The following is a 14,292-nucleotide window of genomic DNA, read 5'->3' on the forward strand; positions in this document are numbered from 1 at the left end:
CCCAGAGGACGAACCCTTTCGACACTCTATGAGCTTTCGTCTGTCACCTCCCCAATGAGGACATGGACTTTAACTTTGGCAAAGTCATTCTCCAGTATTCATTTCATTTCATTTAACCCGCAGGACAAACTAAATAGTTCTAGATAATAATAACAACTGTGTCACAATGCTTTATGGATGCATCAAAAGAATACATTAATGCATAACTGCAATACATAAAATCAAATCTTTAAATTTTCCTTTCAATGTCAGTTTCACACCTGTGCATACCTGTAATGAACCCTTAGATATTCAATGAAAAATTCCAATGCCACACAAGTAATATACCAAACATAAGCATATCTGCACAAAACATAAAATGTACTACTTTGAGAACAACTTAGTGATGCATGTATGCAACGGTCCTATTGATGCAAAACCTCAAAACAGCAGTGTGGGTTTTCCTCCTGAGACAGCACTTATCTCTGTAACTGAGGAGGCTCTGAATAACTCTGACAGAAAACTGAGAGGCTGGCCGTGGGAGAGAGACAGAGGCACACAGTGTGGTCTGACCTGGAAATGTAGAAGAGGGAGGTTGACCAGGACTTGACTGATTTTGACTGGGGAGATGACGTGTGCCCCTCCAGCTACACTGAGATCAATGTGTGCAGAGTCTAAATCGCAGCGGGTCAAGTGCCAGATTAACATATCAAATGCAGTTGTGCAGCAAGAGAAGTATAAGTGCGTTCAAATGAATGAAGACAGCCACACACAAACAACACAAGCTGGTGTTGTAGAGGTTTAATAATGATAAGAACCATGTAGAACCTTGTAAATTTGGAAATTAGTGAATAACCAGTAACCTGTAGCTTCCATTGGGATCAGCATTGGGATCCTGTCCATGTGTGTTGTACCTCTGTCAGATGCTGAGGACACTTGATGTGGTTTCTAACATCTGAATGGCCTCCTCCCACCCAGCCCTGTCTCCTAGTTCTACATATATAATTAATTTGCAACAGCAAATATGTTTTGAAGGAAGTGACTTAATTATATTTTATATTAACATAATGATGAAATGTTAATTCATGTAGTTAATGTATAAGTTGCAAATATATTGATATTGAACATCTCAGTAAAATATTCACAGATGTTGTTTTCCAAAGCAGTCACCACTCTCAGCCACGCCCCAGGCATGCTAACCTGAAATCTGCTATATTTTTATTGGATCACTCAGAAAACAGTCAGCCAATCAGAAGAGAGGCTGAGAGCCTCCTTTCTTCTGATTGGCTGACTGACCTGTTGTTACTAGAGCTCCAGAGAGAAGCCTGAGAGAGGAGATGTAAAACTACACTGAGATGGTTTTTGGTTCTTAAAACCACAAATAAATCTTCTGATGGATCAACACTTAAAATAAAACACAGGAGAAGAGGAAAATATGGAGCTTTATCTAAAGCCACAATTTTCACTAACCTTAAAAGGTAGCCAACATTTTCATTAGGCTAAAAGCTGTTTACTCAAAACTTCATCAAACTTTATTCCTTTACTCATCAACAGCTGTCTCCAGCTGTGGAAACAAACACCAATGTTAACTCTTGTTTTGCCTATATTCCTATCTCCTCTTTTCTTCAACTTCTACTACTTCTACTACAAGTTAGCATGCTAACCAGCTAGCCTCTGCCCATTCTGTCTCGTGCTACTAGAACTACTTTGTGATAGTGATTCATTGTAGCATCCAGTTTGCATGACAGGATGAAGAAGTAGTGCTGCCCAGAGGGCATATTCTTAACAAGAGACCATTATTACCACCATCACCACCACCACCACCACCACCACCACCATCACCACCACCATCACCACCACCATCACCACCCGCCCCTGGCAAGAAAACATTGTTCATCAGCCGGGAAAGGCTGAGCTGCTGTTGGTGCATGCTGTCCCTTTGTTACCCTTGTTAGAAGGCACCATACAAGATGATCAACAGTTTTCAGTAGCTCAGCAGGTTGTAAATCATTAACCGTGTTACCTACCACGCACTCTACACAGATATATTGATGAAAAAGAAACATCATGGCTGCTTGCAGCTTTCAAACACTCCATTAACCACTCTCATTCTTGGAAGGAAGAAAAGCAGTGGTTGAGTTTTCAGTCACGTTTTCCTCCTTTGACACTCTGTGGTTCTTTTGCTTCCATCCATTTAGGTTTAACTCAACCAGAAACTGCCTCCGAAGCAGCTCTGTCTTCACGAAATGTTTGTATAACTCCAGCCTGCTCTCTACGAACTGTCACATCGACCCCTGCCAATACAAGGTTGGAAGTGAGAGCAGAAAATATAGAGAGGTGGGGGTGGACGCTGGGGCGTAACAGAGACAAGGGATAGAGGAGTAAGAGGCAAGAGGAGACACACACACACACACACACACACACACACACACACACACACAAACACACACACTTGTGCAGCTATCCTTGTTAGGACGTTGCACTGACTTCCATTCATTGTAGACAGCCTAACACAAACCCTAATCTAACTTAACCAGCACTTTTACTTTTGGCACGTTTGGGAACATGATGTAGACTTGTTTTCATTTAATGGAGACCCAAACCCAAACCCTGAGCCTGACCCAAAGCCGCCCCCCAATTTACTGGTCTTTGTTCCCAAAAGTGACTTAACTCAGACCGCCATCCCCCCGCCAACCCACCACCTATACACACACACACACACGCACACACACTTACAAGCACTTTTAACAGAAGAGGGTGGGAAGGAAAGTGTTGAGGTGTGCCAGAAGGCCCTCAGTCAAAACTCCAGTAGATGGAGCTGTGGCCTGGCCTCTCAGCTGTCAAAGGGCCCTTTCATGGTGGAGGCAGCAGGCTGCTGGAATGCAGCAGCCAGCAGTCTTACTCAGCTCTGGATGGAAAAGCATCCTATTGCCCCCAATTACACATTTTCCAAGTCTGTAGATAAATGTAATCAATGACAGCTACTGCCTGCGACCAGGCTCAGAGAAGCTCAGCTCAGTTCTTGGTTGTCTTGGTTTTCTTTTAGGGTACCCACAAAACAATATGACAAAATACTACAAAACTGTGTTGTGGGGTGCACCGTTTACAGGTGAGGTCAATGGCATCTGACAGCAGCTAATGGCCCCTAGAGGCTGCAGTGTTCATTGCACCCCACAGTACAAGTTAAAGGAAACAAACAACATATGGATGACTCTGTTTTCGAAGGGTCTTACCAGTAGTGTGTAAAATTAAAATTTAGTGCTGTGTAATTTAGTGGTATGCATTTAAAACAAATGTGCAAATTACTAATTTACTAGAAAAAAAAATATGGGGCTATTTGGGTCCCTTAGGATCTGGGGGGCCTGGGGCAGTTGGATGCCTTGTTTACTTTGCTCTGTTGGTGATCCAGCTTTGTAAAACCAGGAACCCAAAGATCAGACTGAACATGTGGAACATCTAAAGTTAAAGTCAGCTGACCTGTCTTCATTTGAACTATGTTTTAACATGGATAGATGGAGTTCAGATAAATGGGTTAGATTGTAGGGAGATGCTTGTATGTGGTAAATACAATATACAGACATGATCACTGACAATACATTGGTCATCTAACTAGCAGAAGAGAGGCAGGATTAGTTTCTTTATAGGATGCCAATTCTCACTTTCAACCTATTCACCAGTTCTTTATAGGGCTTAAAAGAAAGAAGAAGTGTTTGGATGCCAGCGCGTGAAATATGTCACATCATGTGTTTTCTTTGACCAGTGTTTCACAGAGATATGATTGATAAAAGAAGACTGAAAGGAATCAAGAGCACAAGAGATAAACAAGTGTTAAATGTTTGTTGCTCAATTTGCTTTTTTCTGGACAGAAAGAAGGTGAACCTGTGAGGTAGTTCTCATCTTGAGCCTTCAGGAAGACCTAGGACAGTGATTTTTGGTCCCACCCACTATAAATCCAACTGCGATTAGTTAATTCACCTGCCACAAGCACATGTGGCTGCAGGGCCTTCAGGCCTTCTGTCCCGGTAAGACTGCATTGTGAGTGTCGTAGACCACCTCCTCTGTTTCATGATGGTTATTCCAGTTTGACATAGACACTTAAACGTCTTCAAGAGCCTCAGACGAGTCCAATTGCCTTCGTATACTGTAGCTCTTAGAGATACCAGCACCTGGATGACTGAGAATCTTCAGTGTAAAAGATGTGGGCCTTTATCAGACAGGGAGGGTTTAATAAAGACATGCCATTGGCTGCTCTGTGGGAGATGTAGATGTGTTTCATGTTCTTTAAAGGGGGAAGATCACTCTTTGTTGGTGACTTCTGCAGTAGATTGTAAAAGAGTTGAAAATAAGCAACAGCTATAAACTCAATGTTTTACTCATCAGTTTCATGCTTTGTACTGGAACTAATTAAAATCGCATCATCCCTATTAAATAAATAAATAAAATAAAATAATCAATCACAGATATGAGCCGTGGGCTGAGTGTGATCTAGAGAAAATCAAAGACTAGTGTTTTGTTTTGATGCTTATGCTTCATCCTTGCAGTATGACTAGGAGAACTATGCCTGACACAAGACATAGTGAATATAAATCTAGCATCTGCATCTGATGCTGAAATAATCCATCCGTCTCATATTGAAGGAGGCCTGTCTCCATTTCGTCTTACATCTATGGCCGGATTAAAGTCCAATCTACACAGGGAAGTATGGCTACTGAAAGGAATGCAGTGGTTTTAGTCTCTACAGTCCTCACACCACAAACTTCTACCACCACCCACATCTGTCCAGCACATGCTCTGTATCACAGGGAACACAGGAGCCAATGCCAAGTCGACTCACACTAATAACTGAGCCGTGAATCGCGTTCACTTACATGTGCCGATTCTGATTAGCTCCCAGGGAGAGCCGGGTCCAATCACACTGGCCAGAGTATCCATTACACATGTTCCTCTAAAATACTGTGTTGTGTAAATCAGAGGGAAAACCCAATTTGCCTCACAGCCAGACTGAGAGAAGTGACGGCATCCTCTACAGACAACAAACTCTCATCGCGAAACCAAACACAAGATATGACTTTTAGCTGATTCACGTCTGTCATATTTTTTTTGTCAGTGCATTTTAACCTGTTTGTGTTTTCCCTGTCAGTGGAGAGGCCTAGAGGTCTCGTTATATCTGAGATAAACTAAATGTTTTGTTGGTTATTTTGGTAAAGAACCCTTTAACCGGGAAATGTAGTCTTACAACAGAACATTGCAACATCCCAAATAGTTGCTTGCTCTTATTTGGCTTGACATTTAATTGGGTGATTCCAGAGAGTGAGACAGGATGTGATTGAGGAGACAGAGCTGTGCTCCAACAGGGTGTGATTTACAGCTCAGCTCCGACCCCAGTTAACCCCTGCACGCAGCCCCCAATTCCCATGTTAGAGCGGTGTGGGGGATGGGGGTTCAGACACTGTTTGACAATCTGGCTAGCACTTCCTGTGAATGATTCTGACACCTTAAGGAGGTGCTAGTGACCAGTTCGGCATGCTTCCGATAGAGAAGGCCCTGTGGTCCCTATGAAGACGTTCATAACTCAGAAACAAACGCCATATTCATTCACTCTTATAGCACCACTATCAAACCAAAATTTCCAGTGTTACACAGGAAATATCAAAACCAATGGATTGTTTGCTATGAAACTTACTGAGGCCATTCATTCTTCCCACAGGATGAATAATTTCCATTTTAGACACTCAAGCCAAACCAACCAACCTTGCACACAATGCAGTCATACTCAGACTGATTGTCCTCAATATTTCTAATGGCCTTCTCAAGCACCACAAATTTTAAATCTCCACTGCTGCCAAGCCTGTAAAAACATTTCTTCACGTAGTTCCCTTTGTTAATGACTTCTCTATTGCTGTTTCTGCAGCTGATCCAGGTCCTGATACAGATGGTCTGGCTGAAGCTCAAAGTGGTGCTGCACCTACAGCTGAAGGTAAGAGGAAAACTCCTCGTTTTGTCCACTAACACCTTTAATATGTCATATCTGATTTGCTTATCCACACAAAAACACAGATGTAGAAATGTTTTAGAGATTGCGTCATGCTGGAACAGTGACTATGCATGGTTTCCTGGAGTTGTGTCATCACAGTAAGGTTGCCAGGTGTGGCACTCTTGTGCTCCAACAAAGACCAAGGCTGCAGTCGAAAAGTCTTTTTTTTTTCTTATGAAGGTTCAAACTGAGTGAAATGAGCTGAAGTATCTGAGCAGCATCATGATCACAGCTGCTCCACTTCTCTACATGAGGAGGAAAGGAGCTTCAGTGCTTCCTATCTTGGCTCCTTCAGCAAAGGAAACACTTGACCTTTACTAGAGAAAAGGAGAAATGCCATCCCACAATTCCCTGCAGCAGCAACATTTAAAGTGATGCACCATTGTAGTTTCACCACAGCAGACCCACGTAAATGTAGAAACATCAGAGCAGCTGTTTTATGTTTGTGACTCGATCCAGAACTGATGGAAATCCTTGCCTGATCCACTGAAGCCCAAATCCATAAATATAGATTTATTCTCTTTAAATCCAGTGAGGAGTCATGAACAACAAGCAGGTTGAATTTATAGTCAACAATATCATCATCATGACAACATACCACAGTTTAATCATAAATGTTGTTTATTAAATCCCCTCTCATTGTGTAAAGCACTAAAAATTAATTTTATCTAGTTAACAAATGTATAAAAATGTCAAAAGTGCCTACAACAGGAAACCATGTACTCCTGAATATAATTTATTCTGATAATTTATTCTCTTGCAGAGTTCCTTGTTTTTCTTTTTAATTATTATTTTAATGGCTCAGATTTCTCTACTTTTATTTTTCTTTCATGTCATCTTATTTCAACATTTCAATCCTGTTTGTTTTGTTTTTGTGGTTAGGAGAGAAGCATTTATCCTCCATGTGTTATAAATAAAGTTAGTTAAAAACCATCTAAGTGTAAGTACAGTCGGATTCTTTTCCTAAGTCCTTATGAATTCTCCTTCACATCTTTCCTTCACCTCATGAGGTTTCCATGAAGGTCAAGAAGTGGTTAGGAAAGGAGCCAATTTGTCTTTTTGACTGCAGCCTAAAACCAGAAGCTGTGCTCATCAAGTGTATCTGACAACCAGCACTAAAGCTGGGCACGCCGATCAGAAATAGTGCACAGCAGAGTCTGTTTCGGTTGTTTCAAACTAACAGTCTTCAGCAGTCTTTCCTCATGGCAACAGTCAGGCAATCAGCTGTGTTAAAGAGTTCATTAATGATTAGAAACAGATCTGTTAATGTCTCTGCCTTCTGGTTCTAAAGCCCTGCCCTCTCAGCTCAGCTCTGTCCTGCAGCGTGGTGTGTGTTCAGTGCGGCCTCCTCTGAACATCAATCACGTTATAATTTAAGGGGAAGCTTCAACACTGGCACCGTCTAGTTAATACCAGGGTAGAGAAATGACCATGTAGGGACCAAAGTGAACTGAGCAGTAACAGTTTCCATCAACATTTAGAACAGAAAGAAAATAATACAGAGCTGTCTGTGTCATTATTCTTTCTTCGTTATAATTATTTTACAGTTTCAGAGCACATTGTTTATGTGTGTTACTTATGTAATAGTAAGTGAGGTCACAGTTTATACTGCAGTAGGACAGCTCATTATGGGAATATAGAATATTTACAGCATTAATGTTTGGTGTCTTTTGTTTTGTTTTTTTTTTGTTTTTTTGCCAAATAGCCAACAGTAGCATTAATAACTGTTTAAAATTTTAACATTTTGTCTTAAACCAAGACCTATTTGATCAAGTATAGGAGTCATAGGGGCCAGGAATTCAACACCATTTGGCAGCCTTTGGATTGTTTCAGTGTACAGTCTGTGCAGTCAGAGATTTTGGGCTGCACACAGACGTCTGCAGAGGGGTCCACGTGGACCCTCACGGAGGGAAGGACGTGGAAAGTATTAATTGGCCCTAACCCTACATACAGTATCTGTATAGTGGAAAAATTCTGAAGTGCTTTGGTGGTAGATCTTTGTCCTTCAAATTTCCTGTAAAGTCTCTGGCAGGTTCATGTAGGATAGACTGGATGAGCCTTTTTCCACCTCACAGCCCCACAGGCCTGCTGCTCTAATGGCTCCCTCTGTCAAACAATGGCCTTGGTGTTTCACCTGGTCATGGTACGAAGGAGCAGTGCAGAGATGTGGCTCTTTTTATGGCGGATAACAAGGTTCTTCTCTCCTGTGTCCAAGTGTGCAAGTTTCAACCTGCCTCTAATGCAGGTGAGATTATATTCAGGAATCACACTGAGCTGGAGACATGTGTCCTTCTTAGCCAGAGGTTTCTCTTTCACCAGCACAGTGAAATCTCCCAGAAAGGCTTGGTGATTACATTGGTGGCTTGAAACAGCTCATCTCAGGCTACGCCCACATGTTTTCATTTTAAAATGGCATTTTCAATCTCTGTCCACACTGTCACACCGGAAAAACACATACATACGTCATCGTTTCCAAAGGTCGCAGTTTCTGTCCATCCAGACTACGACACAACTCCAGAGTTTTCAAAATAAAACACAACCCCAGAGTTTTCGAAATAAAATAGGTCAGCAGAGTTTCCAAAAGTCTCAGTTTTTGATGCTGGAAAACTCTGAGTAGTGTGGACGGCAGGAGGAAACTTAGCAAAAGTGAGGCATTTTAAAAAGAAAATGTAGCAGTGTGGACATAGCCTGAGATATGAGATGAGTGGTGCCATCCTTTAGACCCCAGAATCTGGTTTGAGCACTTGAAAAACCCAGCCCTGCCGATGAGAAAGGGTGCAGTTCTTACAAGTGAGCTAAAGGTGGATGAATTCTTGCTTTAGTCTTTCAAATGAAGCAGCTCACCTCTGGGTGAATCTCTACCTCCTCTTCAGCATGTACCAGTTCAAATGTCCTGAACACATGTGTAGGAACAGTTAACTGATGAACCATGTTGTCTGTGTTAGGTGAAATTCAGGAGGTTTTCAAAAAGAATAACATGTTGATAGCATCTAGCTTCAAGGTCAGGTTAATCACAAATGAGTTCTGCAAATTCCACATCTTAACACATAATTCAAGTCGAGGAACAGTTGGTTCTGAGTGGGAGGCTTCTTCAGTTGTATGAAGTTTTCACACGGGTTAAGAGCGGTTGGATGGCTGTTCTTCATGTTGGTCTGGAATGTGCTCGCATTTGTCTTATGAGTACTTCCCACACATATGAGTAATCTGCTGCCTGACCTTAGAACCCTGACATTGTCTCTTCCAGGCGAGAGAAGTGCTTTGGTATCTGAGTCAAGCTTTGGAACATCAGTAGGTCTGTTTCTCAGATGAGACGAAGAACGTCTCCCAGCGCTCTTAATGGGGGTTTATGGAGGAGATTTTCAGAAACTGTCCAGTTTGAGTAAAGCACCTTCATAAGTTCAGGAGAAGAGTAACGTTCGTGGGGACATTCCCAGGCTTCACTTAGAACTGCTTCTGGGTCGCTAACCTGGACTCGACTATTCTTTTCACACGGACAGCAGATACTCCTCGTTAGCAGACCTCATCCCTCACTGGCCCCTAACAGCATTTTTGAAAGTTGACTGTCACCATCCATATGCACTTGTACGATCAGCAGTGTGCTTGTTCGACAGTGGCGTGCTCAAACTAACAAATATGTCTGGAGGGCAGAATATTAGTTGCAATCAAAAGTAAAGTATACATAAAAATATATGTGATACACAATTAAAACCCAGCAATGCTTGTCCTGCTCATTTGTTTACACTATTGGCCACGATGGTCTAATACCCCAAAATGATTTTAAGAGATAGCTATCATGACAACAGATTTCTAATGTCGCACGGTATGTCGTCATATCAACCAACCCTAAATGACAGTTGTATATACTTGGTGTTATTGGTCAAGACAAGCAAAGTATTAAGGTTTGTTCCCAGCCGAAGCATGATATCAGTAGATCAACAGTTGGCAGCTGAGCAGAACAGTTTTAAGGCAAGCAGATATCATATTCACATGATGTCAAAGCCTCTAATCAGCACATGAACGCACCATAATTCAGCAGTTTGTATTTGGGCCAAATATCATATTTGATAGGAAAATCTCCTTTATGAAGTTTTGGCATTTGCTGCATTTGTTGAGTGGCCATTTCTTAGACAAACAGGCTGATGGTCCAGTGGACTGGATGGTGAACCGGCTTTGGAAGCTCTCCAGAGCGCTGGCTTTGAGACAAAGCTGATTTTCATGACCTCCATCTCTTGGGGATAAGACAGATCAATCAGCCAGTTTAGCCTTGATATTTGAGACAACATACTTTACTAGTCTCAAAGTTGTTTGACTTTTGACCAGGACTGATGACGTCTAAATCTCCCAGTGGATTATTGAGTACATGCAGGCGTGCTGCCTTTACCTTTGCTGGACTGGGATACGTTCTACGAGAGTGTGGTGGTTATTGATAAAATAGTTAAAAAGTGCTGATTGCAGTGTTGTGGATACCTCAGATTTTGATCACTCCTCCATACAGACTGTCACTGTGTCAACAAAAGCTGATGCCAACAATGGCCACGCCATTTATATATACACCTTAGTTTATTGGGGTTTTGAGAAATCAGACAAATGAGAGGGAAAGGGCTTAGACTTGTCTATATAGGTAGACACAAGAAATGAAATGAGGATGAGGTGAGGTCTTGCTCCCGAACCTGAGGGTCAGGTCAGATGAAGGAGGTCAAGTACGACGGCCTGCAGACGTCGAAGAACTAGGGTTGCCACCCGTCCCGGTTTTCCCAGGATTGTTTTCTTTTTTGAGCGACTGTCCTGGAAAATTAGCATTCTTTCCTGGAATATGAATTGTCCTGGTTTATGTGAAAATGCACGTCTAATTTAGAATTTCATAGTTTCAAATAAAACTTCATTTCTTTTCCAATCCTGTGTCTGTAAATGGATGAAGACGGGAACAACAGTGCCCAATTTACCTTATTACCTAGCAACTAGCGGCTCCTTGGATCTTTTGGCTGTGTGTGTAGCTGTGGTAAGCGTGTGATGATCAGCAGCAGAGGATGTTGATGGTACGGTCAGTTTTGCTTTATGGAGTGGAGAAGGAAGTGTCACAGTGGTCTGCAGGCTGAAATGGGTTGTAGGTTTAAGTAGTGAATAATGCTAGGAGAAAGTAGTCGTAGGCCTTTGATTAACATACTGATGTGAGGGTAGAGCTCCAGTGAGTAGACTGATGAGGACGTTAAACCCATTGATGTAAACTTGGATGGTGGGCGTTCTTATTTTGAGAAGTGAAGTGAGGTGATGAAGCTGATGATGTGAAGGAAAGGAAAAGGCAGGCTACACCAGGCGTGAAATGTGAGTAATACGACGACTGTGGCCTGCTGGGATTTGGTGATTGGAGGGAGAAGCTGCGGTTCAGTTGGAGATGTTGACTGAAGATGCTGGGGCTGGTGTAGAATGGGAATGTGAGTTGTGATTAGGCAGAGCAGCGCTGACCCCCTGAAGGGTGAGTTTACTGTCGGAGTCCTTTTACTACTGCTGCCTGTCAGCTGTTTTTATCTTTCCCTTCCTGCCCCGCCCTCACACCCTAACTCACTCATTCAGAGAGCTGCAGCACATCCTTTAATGACGGCTGAAGACGTTATGATTAAAGAGCTGCGTGGTGACATCACTCATCTGTGGGCTGCTCTCTGGGGAGCTCTGCTGTGGTCAGGTTGGGGAGCTGGCCACACATCTGTTTTTCCATTGTGTAAACTCCAGAGCCAGGCTGCTGCCCGACATGCAGATGGTACTGAGAGCCAGGGGACTTCTGAGTGAGTGTGTGTTTATCATTGTCTTTGCTCCTGAACCGTTCCGTTTTATTCCCTTATTCAGCAATCTACTTGGCTGACAGGAGTCCTAGAGAGTCAGGAGTACTTAAAAACATTCCTGCATCATCTCTGCGTTCTAACATAATGAAGACCAAGGCTGAATCAGAGATACATTATTTCTAGTAGATAGTATCCTGATTCAAATATTAATTCTAACTCTAAATATTCTAAACTACATTTTAATTCTGCCTAAATACTAGTAAAGCCCTTCTCCAGTGTGTCCACCCAAAACACAGGCAACTGGGGCAACAGCTGTGCACTTCATATTCTTTTTAACGAGTAACACCTGGAGCTCCACAGTTTTAATGAGAAAACAGGTAGACATGTGGCTGCAACATAGACTGTAAATAAAGATGGACGTAGCCTCTGTGATGCCACCCACAGCTTTCTGAAGAGCGGTTTTGAAGCTCAGAGCGAGCTGCCCTACTGTTGCCATCTTGGCAGTTCCTGACTCCACAGCTAACCCCCAGTTAATCCAAAAGTCGTCAAAGAGGAGGGGCGTGTGTGGAGCTGAGACTTCGGTGCATGCTAGTTTGTGGCAAGCGTACACTCTTAATAAGCCTTAATATCAGTCTTAATAAAATGTAAACAGGTGAGTTATATAAACAGGTGTCATGAAGGAGGGAATTAGCTCTAGAGACCAAAACTGTTTTTGTACCAGGCTGTAAACATGTTTATTTCTCCTGTAAAGTTCATTTTAACATGGGAGTCTATGGGGACTGACTCACTGCTGGAGCCAGACTCTAGTGGTCATTAGAGGAACTGCAGCTTTTGGTGCTTTAGTGTTGGCTTCATGTTTCAGCCCTGAAGGTGGATGTTAGGCTGAGATAAGCAACATGATGCGATGTCACAATATGAAGATTAAGCAGACATGCAAACCATTAAATTATCAGACTGCCATCAATCATTCCTCTTGTAAAATAGGAAAATCTAGACTGAATTAAACATTATGAATAATTTCAGAAATACAGTATTTTTTAATTCTACTTTACACATGGCACTGAGGTGGTATTAAGCAGCATGGATCATTGTATGACAGATGAAACGGTGCAGCATCAACGTGATGATCATAAGATCCTCAACATGTCCAGAGTGGATTAAAAAGTGAATTCAGTTGCTCCTGGCTGTGTATTTCAGCTGCTGTGTTTCATCTCCAGGTTATTTCCTGGAGTTCCAGGGGCCAGTCAACAACATCACCCACTTCCAGGGCCAGACAGCCACGCTGCACTGCAGAGTGACGGGAAACCCTCGACCCTCCATCCGCTGGCTGAAGAACGATGCCCCTGTGGTCCAGGAGCAGGGACGCATAACCATCCGCAAGACGGAGGCGGGGTCAAAGCTCCGCATCCAGGACCTGGACACCACAGACACTGGCTACTATCAGTGTGTCGCCTCCAACTCGCTCAAGGTCATCTCTGCCACAGGCGTCCTGTATGTTAAACTAGGTAAGGTTCACACTATTTATACATTGTCTTCATTATTTAGGCCTAAACCATATGTCTACAACTTTGAATCTGAAGTGTTTAATGATTGCCTTTCTTTAATGCCGAGTTTTTAATCAACATCTGTTCCCACAGAGTCTCAGTGACATGAGCAGCTTGTGTTTTTTCTGTTTGTTTGTTTTTAGGCCTTAAATGTTGTTTTGCATAGTAGAAACTGTAAGATATTCCAAATTATTCCATATTGTCAGAGGTTTTTTAAGTAAACAAGAGGCCATGCATATAGAGTCATAAGGCTGAATAGATCACAGTATAAGATAGATAGATAGATAGATAGATAGATAGATAGATAGATAGATAGATAGATAGATAGATAGATACTTTATTTTATGATAATATATATGATGTGCTGTTAACACAATTCTCAATGTTTAATATATATTTTTATTTTGAATTCACAGGACAGGTGCCCACACATGGCCCAGATCAACCGTAAGTGAACAATTTCTGTGGATTAGTGTGTAACAGAGTGCGTATGAATAAATGTCTGAGCAGCAACAGAGCCAGAAGCCTCTCGAAATTTAAATTAAGAAACTGGAAATTAAGATCAGTTAAAACACATTTCACTGTCATTTTCACAGCAGGAGATTTTTCCTAGAAACTCCTCACACCACTGCAGCGTAGCAGCGTAACCCTCTTCTCTGCTATACATCTGTACATTTGTGAAAATCATATTTTTGCTTCCTTCAGATTCAAGGCATAGCAATGATCATAGCGCATAGTGCATCAGAGAAGCAGTGTAGCTCAGAACAAATTGAGAAGGAGGGTTAACAGTGGAGGTGCAGGTTATTCCAGAGGCTGTATTACAGAAACCTTCTGTCTTAAGATAAAACAGGAAGAGTATAAGAGAATATTTTGGTTTTACAGAAGCAAATCCTGACTTACTTTAGGAGTCCTATTTTATCTAAGGTTCCCAAATACTCAATCCAACATCGGTTATCAA

The 14,292-nt window shown here is 42.1% G+C and overlaps 1 protein-coding gene across 1 annotated transcript in view; it reads left to right on the forward strand.

Moving 5' to 3' along the window:
* Positions 1–14,292, forward strand: part of ror2 (receptor tyrosine kinase-like orphan receptor 2) — a 41,412-nt gene that overhangs the window by 15,900 nt on the left and 11,220 nt on the right. Inside the window, exons 2-4 of the mRNA XM_056403837.1 lie at positions 5,891–5,956; positions 13,008–13,295; positions 13,751–13,781. Coding sequence (XP_056259812.1) covers positions 5,891–5,956; positions 13,008–13,295; positions 13,751–13,781 — 385 coding nt within the window. The remainder of the gene's footprint in view (positions 1–5,890; positions 5,957–13,007; positions 13,296–13,750; positions 13,782–14,292) is intronic.

This window comes from Seriola aureovittata, chromosome 18 (genome assembly GCF_021018895.1).
Source record: "Seriola aureovittata isolate HTS-2021-v1 ecotype China chromosome 18, ASM2101889v1, whole genome shotgun sequence".
In the NCBI taxonomy this organism is placed as follows: domain Eukaryota; kingdom Metazoa; phylum Chordata; class Actinopteri; order Carangiformes; family Carangidae; genus Seriola; species Seriola aureovittata.